We start from the raw sequence: 14,625 nt of genomic DNA, 5'->3' as shown, positions 1-14,625 counted from the left end.
TGATGTGTGCCGTTGTGCCCACAGTAAAAAAAAAAATGACAATAAAGGTTATCTTATCTTATCTTATCTTATCTTATCTTATCTTATCTTATCTTATCTTATCTTAAAGCATTTGGGTGTGTTTTTCCCCAATACATATTGAAAAGCAGTGATCAGAGCAGAAATAGTCATGCCGGTGAAACCATACAAATGTTTACTGTTTGTAAAAACAATATAGTAATAATAACATGAAATATTATGAAATGTCAGATTCTTGTTTTTTATTTAGTGTTCCCTTAATTTATACGTTCCTGCGTTCTTTTCAGTTATGTGCTTTGAAAGCATAAGGAGCGAAGATTAACAGAATTTCATTAAGCTCATGCTACTAGAGCCTATTACCATACAAACTAAACAATGTGTCTAAAATTCAGGAATAGAATTGAAATTCCTAAGCTAAATAAAGAAGCAGATGTGTGGATCAAAAGAGGAAGAAAACAGGGCTAACTAAAATATTATTTCAACTTTTTTCTTCTCCTTCATCCAGGGTTGATCTGCCATTCATGGAGATATAGATAAATTCACAGGCAGGCTGCTTATGGAACTTTGACTGTTCTTGCAAGACTTCTTTATTCAATGAATTGTTTATTTAGCAAAAGATTTATGATATCATTTCACAGTGGCTTCTGCTTGCCCTTCGACCTCCCCTATGAACATGATAATAATTGTAGTCCTCAAAGACTCCATTTGTCCTTGAACTTTAACAGCTGGTTTAAATGCCATTGGCACTTCTACCAGAATCTTGATTTGTTTCAAAAATAGTTGGCCTTGTATCTTTGCAGCCAATCCATGGGGATTTTTTTTTTTAAATCTTTGACTGTTTTTCTTCATCTTCACTTTAAAAATAAAGAGTTAGATGCTCCTCTTGACCACTGTACTTCAGTATTTGAAGCAACATTGGCAAAGCCAAAAGACCAATTAGACCATAAGATCTAATCATGGGATGGATCAGTAATGTCCATCAATACTGATTCTGTGGGTCTCAGAGACCAGAGCCCTAGCAATAGATTAGCCCATAGGGTTGTTCATGTGGTTTCTGTGTAGGAGATTCTGTAATTAATATATATATAGCAGGCAGAAACAGGTAAGCATCCGTTTCAATCCATTTCTGAGTTGAATCTGAAAAATAGATATATGCACATCTTTTGTGTGCATTTTATATGGATTTTCTAGATAATGATCACCATTTTGAATTTTACTTGGAAACCTATCCAGCTAGCTTCGTGCTTAAGGAGAGACCAGAACTTATGCTTTCCTACTTTCTAGCCTGGTGTCTTAAATCACTACACCAAATGTGCTCTCATTTCATGCTAAGGATCCAGGTTAAATTGTCACTATTGAAGGAAAGTCGCCCATCTGAAGAGAAGTTACTGCAGATCAGAAAAAAAAAAAACAATCGAGCAAAAGTTGGATAACGTTCTATGTTATGTCCAAGCTGCTGAAGCAGCGGTCAAAAATTAGAAAAGGAGAAACTTGCAGCTTGGAATGAAAGAAATTTTAATTTAGTCTACATTTTTAACTGAAGTAATCTCATTTGTACATACAGTCCTAGCACATATTTTTTCCATTCTGTAAATATATAAACATGTTGGAAAAGATTGAACATTTCTGTGTTAAGCTTTGGAAATGATACAAAAATAATTTCATCTGTGTTGCAAATCTTTTAAAGAAACTGCAGTAATGGGATGAATGGTTTTATGATGAATCCAACATTATTTTGGGACCAGTAAACTGATTTGTCCATCCATTTTAGCCACGGTTTTTAACAACATATTTTCATTCATAAAGTACACAAAGTCCAAAAGGGCAATGTGTCAGAAAATTACTTTTAGCTGAAATTCAAACTTCAGTTAAATGTTACTGAAAACCTTCTCGACTCTTTTTTTCTATGGAAAAAATCTTCACATTATCCCCTTTATATTGAAAAGTCCTTGTACCTCTGACTTAGACACCAGAGAAGATTACCACTGAGATCAGTTCCTGAGTCTGATTATCATGTATGATTTATGAGCAGGAAGGCCCAGGGCTATTTTAAGTAGGTGAGAATGAATGAATGACCTAGAGAAAGTTGCTTCTAACTGTGTTGCTTGTTAGGTTCTTAAATGTACAGTTCAGTAATTGTAGAACAAAGAAAGGTCATGAACCTTTTAAATGCCCCCAATGTACTATAGCACATGTTTTGCAATATATTTAGCATATTTGCCTAAAGCTAATTGGAATTCTAAAGCAGAAGGTATATTCTATTCCACAATTTGCATGATTTTAAATAATTAAGCAGAAGTTATATTCTACTCCACAATTTGCATGATTTTAAATAATTAATCTACCATACATATAGAACATATTCAGAATTAATTGGAATATTACCTGCATTTACTTTTTCATTCACATGAACTGCTCTCGCGTTCATGGAGAAATAAAATGTGCAATAAAAAAAAAGAGAGTGGTTTTCAGCAGTCTTATTTTTGCACTTTATTCTTTTCAGATTTTTAAAGTTTCCCTTATTAATGAAGAACTGGAAAGGTTATTTAAGATGTAAATGATATTAAATGAGGCCAGTTTCCATTGGCAGGATACGTCAGGTTCATAGGTTTGACAAACGGATATTGGCTTCTGTAAATATGAACATCTGAGAGGTTGCCAAGGGTAGCAAATGAAGTCACTCACATCACACCATGCAATTAATGTGAATATAATTGTTGGGAAACTGTCAGCTAGATTGGAAGGGGGTAAAGCATGGGCTTAGCTTAGAGCAGGGGTGTCAAACTGCTGGCCTGCGGGCCGGATGTGTCATTGCCGGGAATGGAAAAAAAAGTCGTGATACGTCGTGACACGTCACGTGATGTTGCGAGTTTGACACCCCTGGCTTAGAGTCATTGTGCAGCTGCAAAAAGCATAAACCTGAGCACCGAGCCAAGATCCATGAAGCTTTATCTGGTCATTCCCAGAGGAAGATGAGCAGTCTGGGGAGATTCTTATAATTTAGGTAGAGAACAATAAAGTTGCTAGACTTTAACTATATGTGTGTGTGCATGTGTGTGTGTGTGTGTGTGTATGTATGTGTGTGTATGTATGTATATATGTATATATGTATATCAATAATAACATTAAAAATACGAATCCTGGGTATATTCATATTCTGAACAAATAAAATAAACGTGAGCACCAGGAATATTATAAACTGAAAAAGTTTAATTAAGTTACCAAGCTTTCGTCGGTATACTACCGACATCGTCAGGGTTAGATGCTAGTCAGTGGGAGAGTTTCTTTTATAGGTTGTTCAACATTTGCACCCGACTCCTGGATGAAAGCTTGGTAACTTCATTAAACTTTTTCAGTTTATAATATTCCTGGTGCTCACGTTTATTTTATTTGTTCAGAATATATGTATATATATATACTATGCAAAAGAGACAATCAACAGCCAAAAAAGAGAACAAAAAGACCCAAGCAAGCAGCACGCAGATCAGCATAGATTAACTCCAAATTTAACATCAGACCAACAATCAAGTAAACAATACCCAAATAAAAAAAAAACTGCCAAAGAAGCCAACAGTAAACAGCCCAGCCAAGAAGTCTCTAAGATCACCCCCACCAACACTGACACGGCAAGCCACTAGAATATAAACTGACAGCAAATGCACTTTTTACTAGCACTGATGATGTTATCTAGTTTGGTAATGAAATGTCTGCAAGGTAACAAGCAAGCTCAGACAGCACCATGGACCCCTCATTTCAACCCTGAGCTACAAATATTCTCCTTTAAAGTTGCTTGCTTCCATGCAATCAAGGTGCTTGCTTCAGCTATTTACCAATGGCTCTGGTTGCTTGTGCCTGACAAGAACATTCATAATGTTTGAAATGACATCATGACATGCATGATGCCATCATAGCTTCTATTGGATCCCTAACCATATGAGCGAGAGCATTCAATAAACAGAGGGGGCTGTATGGGGCAAACAAATATGGCTTCCCACTCTACCCACTTTTCTTCTATATAACAAGTTTTATTAGTTTTCCAATTTAACATCCAGGTATTTAGAAAGCAATGTGGTGACTGGGTAGTCAATAGTTCAGTAACAAAAATTTTAGTACATATCTCAGATTACATTATCAAAGATTCCTTCTCTATTTCCCTTAACATTTGATATAACATACTTAAAGTAGTAAATTTCTAACCATAACAAGTTTAATTAAAGCATTTGTCAATCTACTTTTTGCTTATTCATATCCATATCCTGTTTTTAAGTTTTATCTAATTCTTAATTTTTAATTACAGTATTCCAATTTTAACCTTTAACATCCATAATATAATATAATTACATTCCAAATATTTAGTATTTTTCCTCTTCCATTGTTTTAAGAATTACTATTTGGTGGCAATTTGGGAGCAAGAGATTGGAAAGCCCTCCAAAGATTTAGTTGACGGAGAGGGGAATACATATATTAATGGGGCTGCAGGCTGTGTACTTTTGTGTTAGAAGCCACAAATTATAAGTCTCTGCCTGTCTCCAGAAGTTCCTGAAATGTTGATAAATTAGGAATCTAGACAGCAAGAGCCTAAAATAAGGGTCTTCAAACTTAGCCCTTTTATGACTTGTGGACTTCCCAGAATTCCTCAGCCAGGCATGCAAGTCATAAAAGGGCCAAGTTTGAAGACCCAGGCATGCAAGTCATAGAAGGGCCAAGTCATAAAAGGGCCAAGTTTGAAGACCCCTGGCCTAAAAGAATCAAGGAAAGATTGTGATGAGGAAGAATTCTTATTGGGCTACTTAGATGACCCTTAACTGATTTTTATGACCCTATCAGGACTCGGAGATAAGAGGAAGCCTTCAAAATTTCTGTCGGAACAAGTTGGCCAATTGTTGATCAGATAAGCAACTGATGTCCATGAAGTTTGTAAATATCAGCGCTCCAGTGATAGATGAACAGAATGCAAATCCCTAACCCATCTGCTTGGCACATGCATCATGGAGGAAGGATAGCTAGATTTTTTTTCCAGACCTAATGGATATCAATCAATCAATTTATTATTACAGCCAAAGGCCAACACATAAATTAAACATTCAAATAAAACAAAACTAAACAGAACCAACACAAGAAGACATAGCAATATATTACAATCAATGATGCAATCAATGGGCGACCATGTTCTGCCTAGTTTTACAGACAGTATAACAAAACCTAGCTACCTTCAGAAAAACTGAATCATACTGACCTGACAATAAAAATACATTGAGTATAGTCTAATGCTGGATAAAAACATGTAATAAAATTAATGATAAAAGATTATTAAAAAGATCTAAAATGTTTATTTATGTTTTTGGCGAATCCCCAATGCTGCTGCGCAGAATCTAGCCACCTGTGCCGTGATCACTGCCTGCTCATCCTTAAGCAGCCACTGGATATAAATACTTTCCGAACGACCAGGATACCTATCAATTATGGGGAGGATATGGTTTTTCCGAATAGCTCTATAGAAGGAACATCGAAGGAGTATGTGTCCAATGGTCTCCACCTCTCCTGAGCCACAGGAGCAGAGTCTTTCAGCCAATGGTGTCTTTTTATACTTGCCGTACAGGACGGCTGATGGAAATGCATGACACTGTACAAGCGAGAATGCTTTCCGGTGGTTTACTGACTCCAACTGACTAAGATACCTGGCAGGTGTAACCACATATCTAATAGAGTCTGGAACCAGAAACAGCGGAGCTATACCTAAGTCCACTTGGACCTAATGGATAATTTTTGGACCACAAGTGAGTGAGTTGCCAAATTGCCCCAAAGATGCTGATACAGCTTTATCCCTCTAATTGGACCAACCTTTGCATACCTTATAGTGCTGAAAGCTTATCAAAATAATAGCTGAACACAACATATAAGTAGAGTAATTAAGTAATTACAAGAGTAATTAAGGTGAATGACTCTGTCATGTTTCCTTGGGAAATGGGAAACAAAGTGGCATGTGTACATCAGTTGCCACATCCCACAGTCTTTCTTTGTCAGGTCTGAAGGAATGTGTATTGAGACCAGGAAGGAATGAAAGGGGAAGGGCATTGCAGAAAAGATTACACACATCCTAAATAGATGGAAACACGAGAAAGAAACACCCCACCTTAATTTTGTTTGGTATAAGGTGGGGCAGAGAGAAACCTGGACAGGTTTTCAAGATTCTGTTATTGTACTGTATGTTACAACATTGAAGAGAGTTCCTGAAATTCCTGCCGTGCCTTGACCTGGCCTATTTTGAGGGACATAAATTATAGCACTGTGCAAACCCGTGAGTCTAACTCTATCTGGTGCCATTTGTCACTTGCCTTACCAACAGTGGGGAACTTTGAGGGTCAGAAGCCTTGTCTAGATCCAGAGTGCCTCTCTGATGCCAGCGGTTTTTCAAAATTAATGTCATGCTCTAAGAGGCTGGCAAACTCATGGAACAAGAGTCACTTGGATTTCTGGAAAGATTTTTATTGCTAGTAGAATAAAATAACAATGTTTTGAAATCCTGCCCAAGTGTTTCTCTTACAAAATTTAGGGTAATTAAGACTGACCGATTTTGAATTTCTGTCTCATGCTTTTCATCTCCCCTGGATTCAAAAATATCTCCTGCAAGGGTCCCATTTCTGTCTATAATTGTACGGTTGCTCCCTCAGTGTTCTTAAAGTTTGTTAGGCTTTCCATTGTAAGGCCAATGGGCTCCTTCTGCTTTTTATCAGGCTTGCAATTCTGGGACAGTTCTGTCAACAATGTATTGTATGTACAAGGGCAAGTATTGGAGACAGTAGCAAGAAAAAAAGAAAGCATCATATACAGTTTTATAAACATGATCCCTTACAATAAAAAATGAAATTGTGTTCAAATGAATCCGCTAATTAACCAAGGAAAGCATATTTTAATGTATTTTTAACTAGCACTGGTAAACTGTGCGTGTTTGTGCCTCCCATTGCAATATTAATTTGCATCCAGTGCCGGAGAGATAAGTAGATAGATATTTTATTATCGTCCAAAGGATATAAAAAGAAAACATTAGAAACACAAGGAACAATAAACTTCAAAATATATGAAGGAAATGATAATGTTTAAGGTTATTATTACATTTAAGTGGCAGAACTGGACCTACCGTATTTTTCCGTGTATAAGACACACCCTTGTATAAGACGCTCTGGCATGCGAGTTCCAAGCTAACAGCAAACAAAGTCAGCGCTGGGAGCAACCGCCTCTAACGCTCTAAATAGACGCCTCCCGGCTAACCCCACCCCCCACCCACCTAACCAGCATCTGGCATGATGAGCATGCATAGTCAGTTCACAGCAGCAGCTTTCCGACTCTGGTAAACAAACTGGCATGAGCACCGGCATGACAGCAAGGGAAGCAAAGCGAAGGCAGGTTTTAAACTCCCGCCGTTTCTCCACACCAATCAGCTGTTCAGCAGAGCGCTGAACTGCTGAGCCAGCAAATCCGGAAGTTCGGCCGGCCGCTATTATCAAACAGGATGGCCTCGCAGCTGTGTTCCACAGGGTCCCAGCTAGCATACAGGTACAAGGGATGGAAAGGGCTGTCGCTGCCATCCATGCTGCTGGTCCCATCCGCTACCTCCGGATGCCGCCATCTGACAATCTTGCCCCCTCCCCCCTCCCATTAGTGGCAAGCCCACAGGGGCTTGACACCTGCACCAGGCGGCATGGCAGCAGCATGTAAAGTACCCACACAGGCATGCCCTGGGCTGCGGAGGTTACCATTATTTTTTCGTCTATAAGACGCTGCACTTGTATAAGACGCACCTGATTTTTCAACAGGGTGTTTGCGGGGAAAAAAATAGCGTCTTATACACGGAAAAATACGGTAAATCTATAAATAGGTTAAATTCTGCCTTCTCCACCTGAATACTTTTAGTGCCTAGAAAACTTCAAAGGGGACCTGAGTTGTGATTTGGGGAAGAGTTTCAACCTTCTCAGGTGATTATTTTTTGTCTTTTGAACCACACCCAGGTCCTCCCCTAACCCTTCAAGAGAAATTTTAAAATAGCACAGAACAGAAGAGAGGGATGGATGGGCAGGTCGTTGTTCCAATGTTCACGTTATTTTAGAACGGGGCCCTGCTCTGCTTGGCTTTTCATGGGAAATGGCAGTAATGTGCTTAGAATTGTTCAGGGTGATGGCAATCCTTATCACCAGTGAACACCCAGAAGCATGTGGAACTAAGCGTGAGTTGGGCACTGCCTCCCATTGTGCAGAAAGCCAAGTATCAGAGGTGGCCTCTTCCAATGTAGGAAACCATTCATGAGCATGTTGAAACCATCAGCTCTGCCTTCTGATACTTGGCTGGTTCTAGGTCTTTCTTGCTTAAGCATGTAGGCTCTTGAGGTTGTTGCCTACTTTTATTTAAAAAGCCCTGATAGGACAGTTCTTTGCTTATGTTAGAGGATTTATTGCGGTGCACTTAGGAAACTATTAGGGAGAAGCTAGTTGCTCCCTATCTCTAGTAAACGTATAGTAGAAGTGAGAATGAGGTCGTGTTCTCTTGTTTTTCTTTTTAGTTCCAGACTGTGATGAGCTTGTTTTTTTGGGCAGTAAACTAAACAACTGAATTTTTTGTATCTTTGTATCTTCAAGCTACCATCTTCTTTCTGAACATGTCAGGCATTTTACTGTTTTAAAATTTTGAACAGTTCCACTGCAATTTCAGAGCAATTCATTCTGATCGCCTTTTGGCAAGGCAGATGGTATCATCCTTGACAGCTGCAAAGAAGATGGTGATCATTAAAAAGGAGCTTCCAGGCAATTCCTGGAAATTAAAGCATAACTAGAAGGAAAAATTGAACATGGACCTTAAAAATGACTGACTAGTATATTCACATGTCATGCCTTGGGGAACAATCTCAATGTATCTTCATATAAAGTTATTCCTTCAACGGTACTCAAATTCAGGTAGACTGCTTGGCAATAGAATGAAGTAGTTGTGGATCCAGCTTTCACTGCATCTCTCCTGTCCCCATCTCTTCATATCGAGTGCTTTCCTTCTATAAATGAGGAACATATTTCATTCTTCTAAAAGGCTTTTAGAATATGTCTACAGCATTCCACACTTCAGGGCTAGAATTCAGGACATAGAAAATAATAGCCCAAAACAAAATTAAGAGCCCATTATACCACAAGTGCAACCAAAGTCCAATTGTATTCCAAACATAGCTCATACTATGCATAAGCAAGCCAGGATGGTTGATTGCTTAGTCATGTAACATCATTGTTTTTGACTTATAGAGACCACATACTGTAAGTAGATTTTTTTCCCCCGATGATCTATCCCTAATCTGTTCATTCAGGTCTTCCAGTGGTGCATTCATCACCATTGTAACTAAATCCATCCCTCTTGCTGCTGATCATCTTCTTTTTCCTTCTCAGCATTAGTCACTTTTCCTAAGAGCTGTCTGAAGTAGGATAATTTGGGCTTGGTCATGCTCAGAATATAGATTGTGTGACTGTGAATTTTCCCCGCCCTGGTTCAATACCTTAGTCCCTACATTTCAGCAGCTCTCTGTGTACTGACTGCAAAATAAGTGAAAGCCTCAGTTTTCCAAAACCAAAACGGGTAGCAGAGGTCATTATCTAAAGACTCAGTTGATATTCACCATGGCATACAGTATATAGAAGATTGCCACTGAAATGGGAAAAGGAATAGCTGGAGTAGAGCATTAATTTACAAATGACTAAACTAAAAATACTTGTGTTTGGTATTTGTAAGCCCAGGGCTTTTTTTCTCATAGAACGCCCAGGACGGAGTTCCGGCACCTTTTTGGGATGGAACCTTGTAGAGTAGGCAAGGTGGGTTGTATGACATGTGTGAGTTCCAGCACCTTTTTTTTTTTTTTTTTTTAGAAAAAAAGCATTGTAGTAAGCTAAAAGAAAGTGGAAAGTTGGAGTAGATCAGAATGAAGGAGGTGTGATCTTATGAAGCGCACTTTGTGAATCTATGAAAGTGAATATTTTGGTTCAGTTATGAACAAATGAGCTAAAATGACAGAAAGTATGAACTGGTGTCATCTACGTTGTTTTCAGAATATATAGTGGTATACAACCACATACCACTATGATATGAAAGTAAGAAAGTAAGAATGTATAGATTGGTAATAGTTGCATGTTAGGTTCCAGTGAATGGTGATAATGGCAAAACAATCTTCTGAATCAGGGGTCTTCAAACTTGGCCCTTTTATGACGCTGACTGAGGAATTCTGGGAGTTGAAGTCCACAAGTCATAAAAGGGCCAAGTTTGAAGACCCCTGTTCTGAATGAATGCATTTCAGAGAAATGTTATTCTGTTTAGAGACATGAAAAGATGGGTGAGACCTAGATGAGAAAAAAGAAACTTAAGAATAAATGAGAATGGTGATTGTTCAGTGAGGAGCTATTTGGAAAATGTTTGCTTATTTTGATCTCATGGATTAAATACATAATTTAAGCATGTGTATAATAAGCATACACATAAATAGAGACATGTACCCCTTTGCAAGCTTCTGAAGAAGATCTGGATCCAGCTGCCTGGTCTACTTTTTTTCTTCTACTGTAATGCTGAAATACATTCCAAACTTGGAGTGATAAATAGAACTTTGAAAATCAGGCATTATCAAAAGGGCTTTTCTCTGCTGATTTTAATGGCTGGACAAACATATGGAGAGAGGTAGTATTTCGGATAATCAAATCCTCAGGGGGGAAAAGTCTGAATGACCACTAGATGGCAGTGAAGAGAAACGCCAAACACCACACCTTACTAGCAGCCTAACCGCCACAGCAAGTTCAATACACAAGTTAAATAGTCAGATTAGGAAGAAATAAAAGGAAGTTGAAATCTGCACAGAGCTGTCTCCCTCACTGTTGTGGTCTATTCCGCTATATCTCTTCACATGCTACACAGAACTTGCTTTCCTTTGTTGTAGGACAAAGGTCTCCAAACTTGGCAACTTAGAATAGAATAAATGTCAGAACCCATTTATATTTCATTTCTATTTATCTCCTCTGATCTAAAACCAAATCTCACCTTCCCCTGGATTCTGCCATACTCCCAAGGGGGAGGGGGATATGCATGTGGGGTTATTGCTTTCACTTCCTTTATTTGCTACAATATAACCTTTTGTTTATTGCCTCTGTGTCTGCTGCCCATTACAATGTAACAAATTGCCTCCTGCACTATGCATCTCTCTGAACTTTCTTCTCCTTAACCTGGTAGCTAGGAAAAGGAGGGGGGGGGAAGAAATAAAAACCTCTGGAACCTGGCTTATTTCTCCGGTCTCAAAAGGAGGTGTAAAGAGCTGTGGAACATCGTGCTACAACCAGAGCCGGACCGATGTTATCTCCCCTTTCCCACGATGGACTTAACACCTGGGTATTGGCCGGTCTGAACCGTCCAGATGAACTGTGGGGTGGGGTTTGCTTAGGGACACTTTAAAGTATCGATCTGTAAAGAAATCCCTCAGATCCTGTCTATTATGCCTGCTATCAACTACTCTTAATAAAAGTTCCTGTTGGAAGAAATTGTTTCCAAGAGTTCTGCTTTCTTAAGATGTGGGATTGAAGTGGGTCCTTACAATAAAGCTGGAAGGGACCTTGGAGGTCTTCTAGTCCAGCCTCCTGCTCAAGCAGGAGAACCTATACCATTTCAGACAAGTGACTGTCTAGCCTCTTAAAAACCTCCAGTGAGGGAGCGCCCACCTTACGGCTTGTGGACTTCAACTCCATGCTGGCTGAAGAATTCTGGGAATTGAAGTCCACAAGTCTTAGAGTTGCCAAATTTGGATAACTCTGATGAAGGGAAAAGTGCAATGTTACACTTAGCAAAGTAGTTGTAGTTGGGCATAAATTGTCTTCTTTTAGTGATATTGAGTGGCCTGTTAAATTAAAAAAAAATACTGGAGGAAGAAAGGTTTATTTGTGCATGAAACTATGCTAGCTACGATGTTTGTTCAAGATCTAATAAAAATTTGCCCTCTTACAGGAATTTGGCCCAAATATTTGTGGATTCGATCTTAGCTGTTTCACAGTCACATCTTATTTACAGCAATAATTTGTTAAAGTCCCTTCCAGTCCGTAAAAGGAGGACGTCCTCTGATATAGGCAGATGTTTTGTAGATCAAATTATCTTGATTTTGCAGGCAAAGATGACTCAGTTGCCAGAGGCGGAAAAAGAAAAGATAGCTGAACAAGTGGCTGATTTTAAGAAAGTCAAGAGTGAGCTTGATAAGGAGATTGAAATATGGGACGACACCAGCAATGACATCATCGTTCTCGCTAAACGGATGTGTGTGATTATGATGGAGATGACAGACTTCACAAGGTAATTGTGCAAAAATTTAAAAGAAATATATATATTTCTGAGCACTGGAAGTCACTGTCACATTCAAAATGGAAAAGAGAAAAGGCTTTATAATGGTAGGTGACAAGTGCATGTCAAAACTAATAGAACCGAAAATTAAAATGTTCACTGTAAAATATAGAAGTGCCACAATGATTGTTTAAAGCAGAGGTGTCCAACCTTGGCAACTTTAAGACTTGTGGACTTTTAACTCCCAGAATTTCCCAGCCAGTCACTGAAGCCCACAAGTTTAATAATAATAATAATAAAGTTGGAAGGGACCTTAGAGGTCATCGAGTCCAACCCCCTGCTCAGGCAGGAAACCCTATACCATTTCGGACAAATGGCTGTCCAGTCTCTTCTTAAAAACTTCCAGTGTTGGAGCATTCACTGATTCTGGAGGCAGGTTGTTCCATTGGTTAATTGTTCTAACTGTCAGGAAGTTTCTCCTTAGTTCTAGGTTGCTTCTCTCCTTGATCAGTTTCCATCCATTGCTTCTTGTCCTGCCTTCAGGCACCTTGGAGAATAGCTTGACTCCCTTTTCTTTGTAGCAGCCCCTGAGATATTGGAACACTGCTATCATGTCCCCCCCCCCTCGTCCTTCTCTTCATTAAACTAGAAATACCCAATTAAAGTTGATAAGAGACCCCTGCTTTAAAGTGTATGTTGGTTTGGAGGAAGACAGTGAGATGTTCATCCTTTTCGATTTTTTGTTTTGCTAATGCTTATTTGCTCTAGGTGACCCTTTTATGATGAATACATCACAAAATGATCTAAGGCAAAGAAGACCCTTGGTTAAGAAACAATTTACATGACAACTAAAAAAGTTGGAATTTACTCACTTAGTGGTTTTCATTGTGATATGTAACCATGGCTGCATTAGAAACCCGAATCAATTTTGCACTAATTGAAATGCCATGGCTTTTCTCAATGAACCATGGAGAAAGTAAGTGGCGGGCATGGAGGTTTCTAGGACAAATGATACTTCTACATTCAGAAGGGGAAGAAAATGCATGTCCAAGCAGTTTAAATAGGTTGTGTAGATATGGTTTTTGTTTAGAGGTTCTCATAACTCTGATGTCCTAAAGAAAACAGTAGACTATCAAAATATAACATATTGGAACTAACACATGGCTAGTAATGGCTTCTATGAAGAATGGGTTGTATCTATCTGGTATAAAGTGTTCTTTGATACAATACCAATTTTGATGCATACCAGGAGGGTGGCAAGTTTTTGTAAATCCCCATCAATCCCTAATTTAATTTAGAAAATTGGAGAAAATACAGAAGGAGGATCAGGAGACTACTGTGATGATGATAGAGAAATTACTAAAATTGTTTCCCTTCTTCTGTTGTTGATAATTGACTCAAAAAGGTGCAATGTCCTTATTTTGTAGGCATTCGCTGCTCTTCAGTCACCTATCAGACAAAATCATTTAAAGATGACAAGGAAACATCCTCTCTATAGAAATTGAACCTATTCTGTCACACAATGATGTACCACACTACTTTTCTGGTAGCTTCCATTTCAGCACATTTGTATTTAAAAGGACTTACAGATTTACTACCTACCATGACTATGTTAGAAGATTTCCCCACCCCCAAAATTTCTGGTTCCCTTCTTGAAAGAGAATCAGTCCTAAATATGGCTGCGTCACCCTCTTTTTTCCCTAAGAAAAACAAAATGGCCGAGAATTCCTTTTTTCTGTCTCTTTTTTCTGTCTCTTCTGAAAGCCTCAAGGAAGGATACTTAAGACTGCTCTCTAGCCAAACGCTTTTCACGCTAAATTTTGGGTATATTGCAAAAACATTACAGCTAAATAAAACAATAACCTAAAGGTGTTACAGATTGTGTAATATGCAGCCTCAATCAATACATTTGTATATACAGTAATCATTTTTTTTCTATCTGTTAATATTCAAAGTAACTAAAAGGTACTTCTAAAATATATGTCATGTGTCTGATTAACGAAACACTTAAAAGGACTTTCAGGCATATTTTTTTCCTAAAAGCATTTATTAAGGTTACAGAGATGTCAGTACGGCATGGTGGAAATGCTTAGATCTGAGATTATTTTCCGTTGCACATACATTCCAAGCATTTTTCCCTCCCCTGTTTTGGGGTCATGGTTCACATCTTCCAATTAACTTGGAAGGTGTGATTTACTTCCGGTTTCTTTTTCCCGGGCTTTCCTTATTCTCCTCCCCTTTCACTGTTGCCTGATTTAACTATAAAAATACCAGACA

At 38.5% G+C, this 14,625-nt stretch overlaps 1 protein-coding gene across 1 annotated transcript in view; it reads left to right on the top strand.

Annotated features, from left to right (window-relative positions):
• LOC107288957 (catenin alpha-3) overlaps window positions 1-14,625 on the top strand; it is a 237,381-nt gene that overhangs the window by 162,716 nt on the left and 60,040 nt on the right. The window contains exon 5 of the mRNA XM_029284460.1: window positions 12,179-12,360. Within this exon, the coding sequence (XP_029140293.1) occupies window positions 12,179-12,360 (182 nt within the window). The remainder of the gene's footprint in view (window positions 1-12,178; window positions 12,361-14,625) is intronic.

The sequence above is a fragment of the Protobothrops mucrosquamatus genome, unplaced genomic scaffold (assembly GCF_001527695.2).
Source record: "Protobothrops mucrosquamatus isolate PMUCROS unplaced genomic scaffold, P.Mucros_1.0 scaffold612, whole genome shotgun sequence".
Taxonomy (NCBI): domain Eukaryota; kingdom Metazoa; phylum Chordata; class Lepidosauria; order Squamata; family Viperidae; genus Protobothrops; species Protobothrops mucrosquamatus.
Note: the sequence above shows the minus strand (reverse complement) of the source record. Positions and strands in the feature narration are given on the sequence as shown.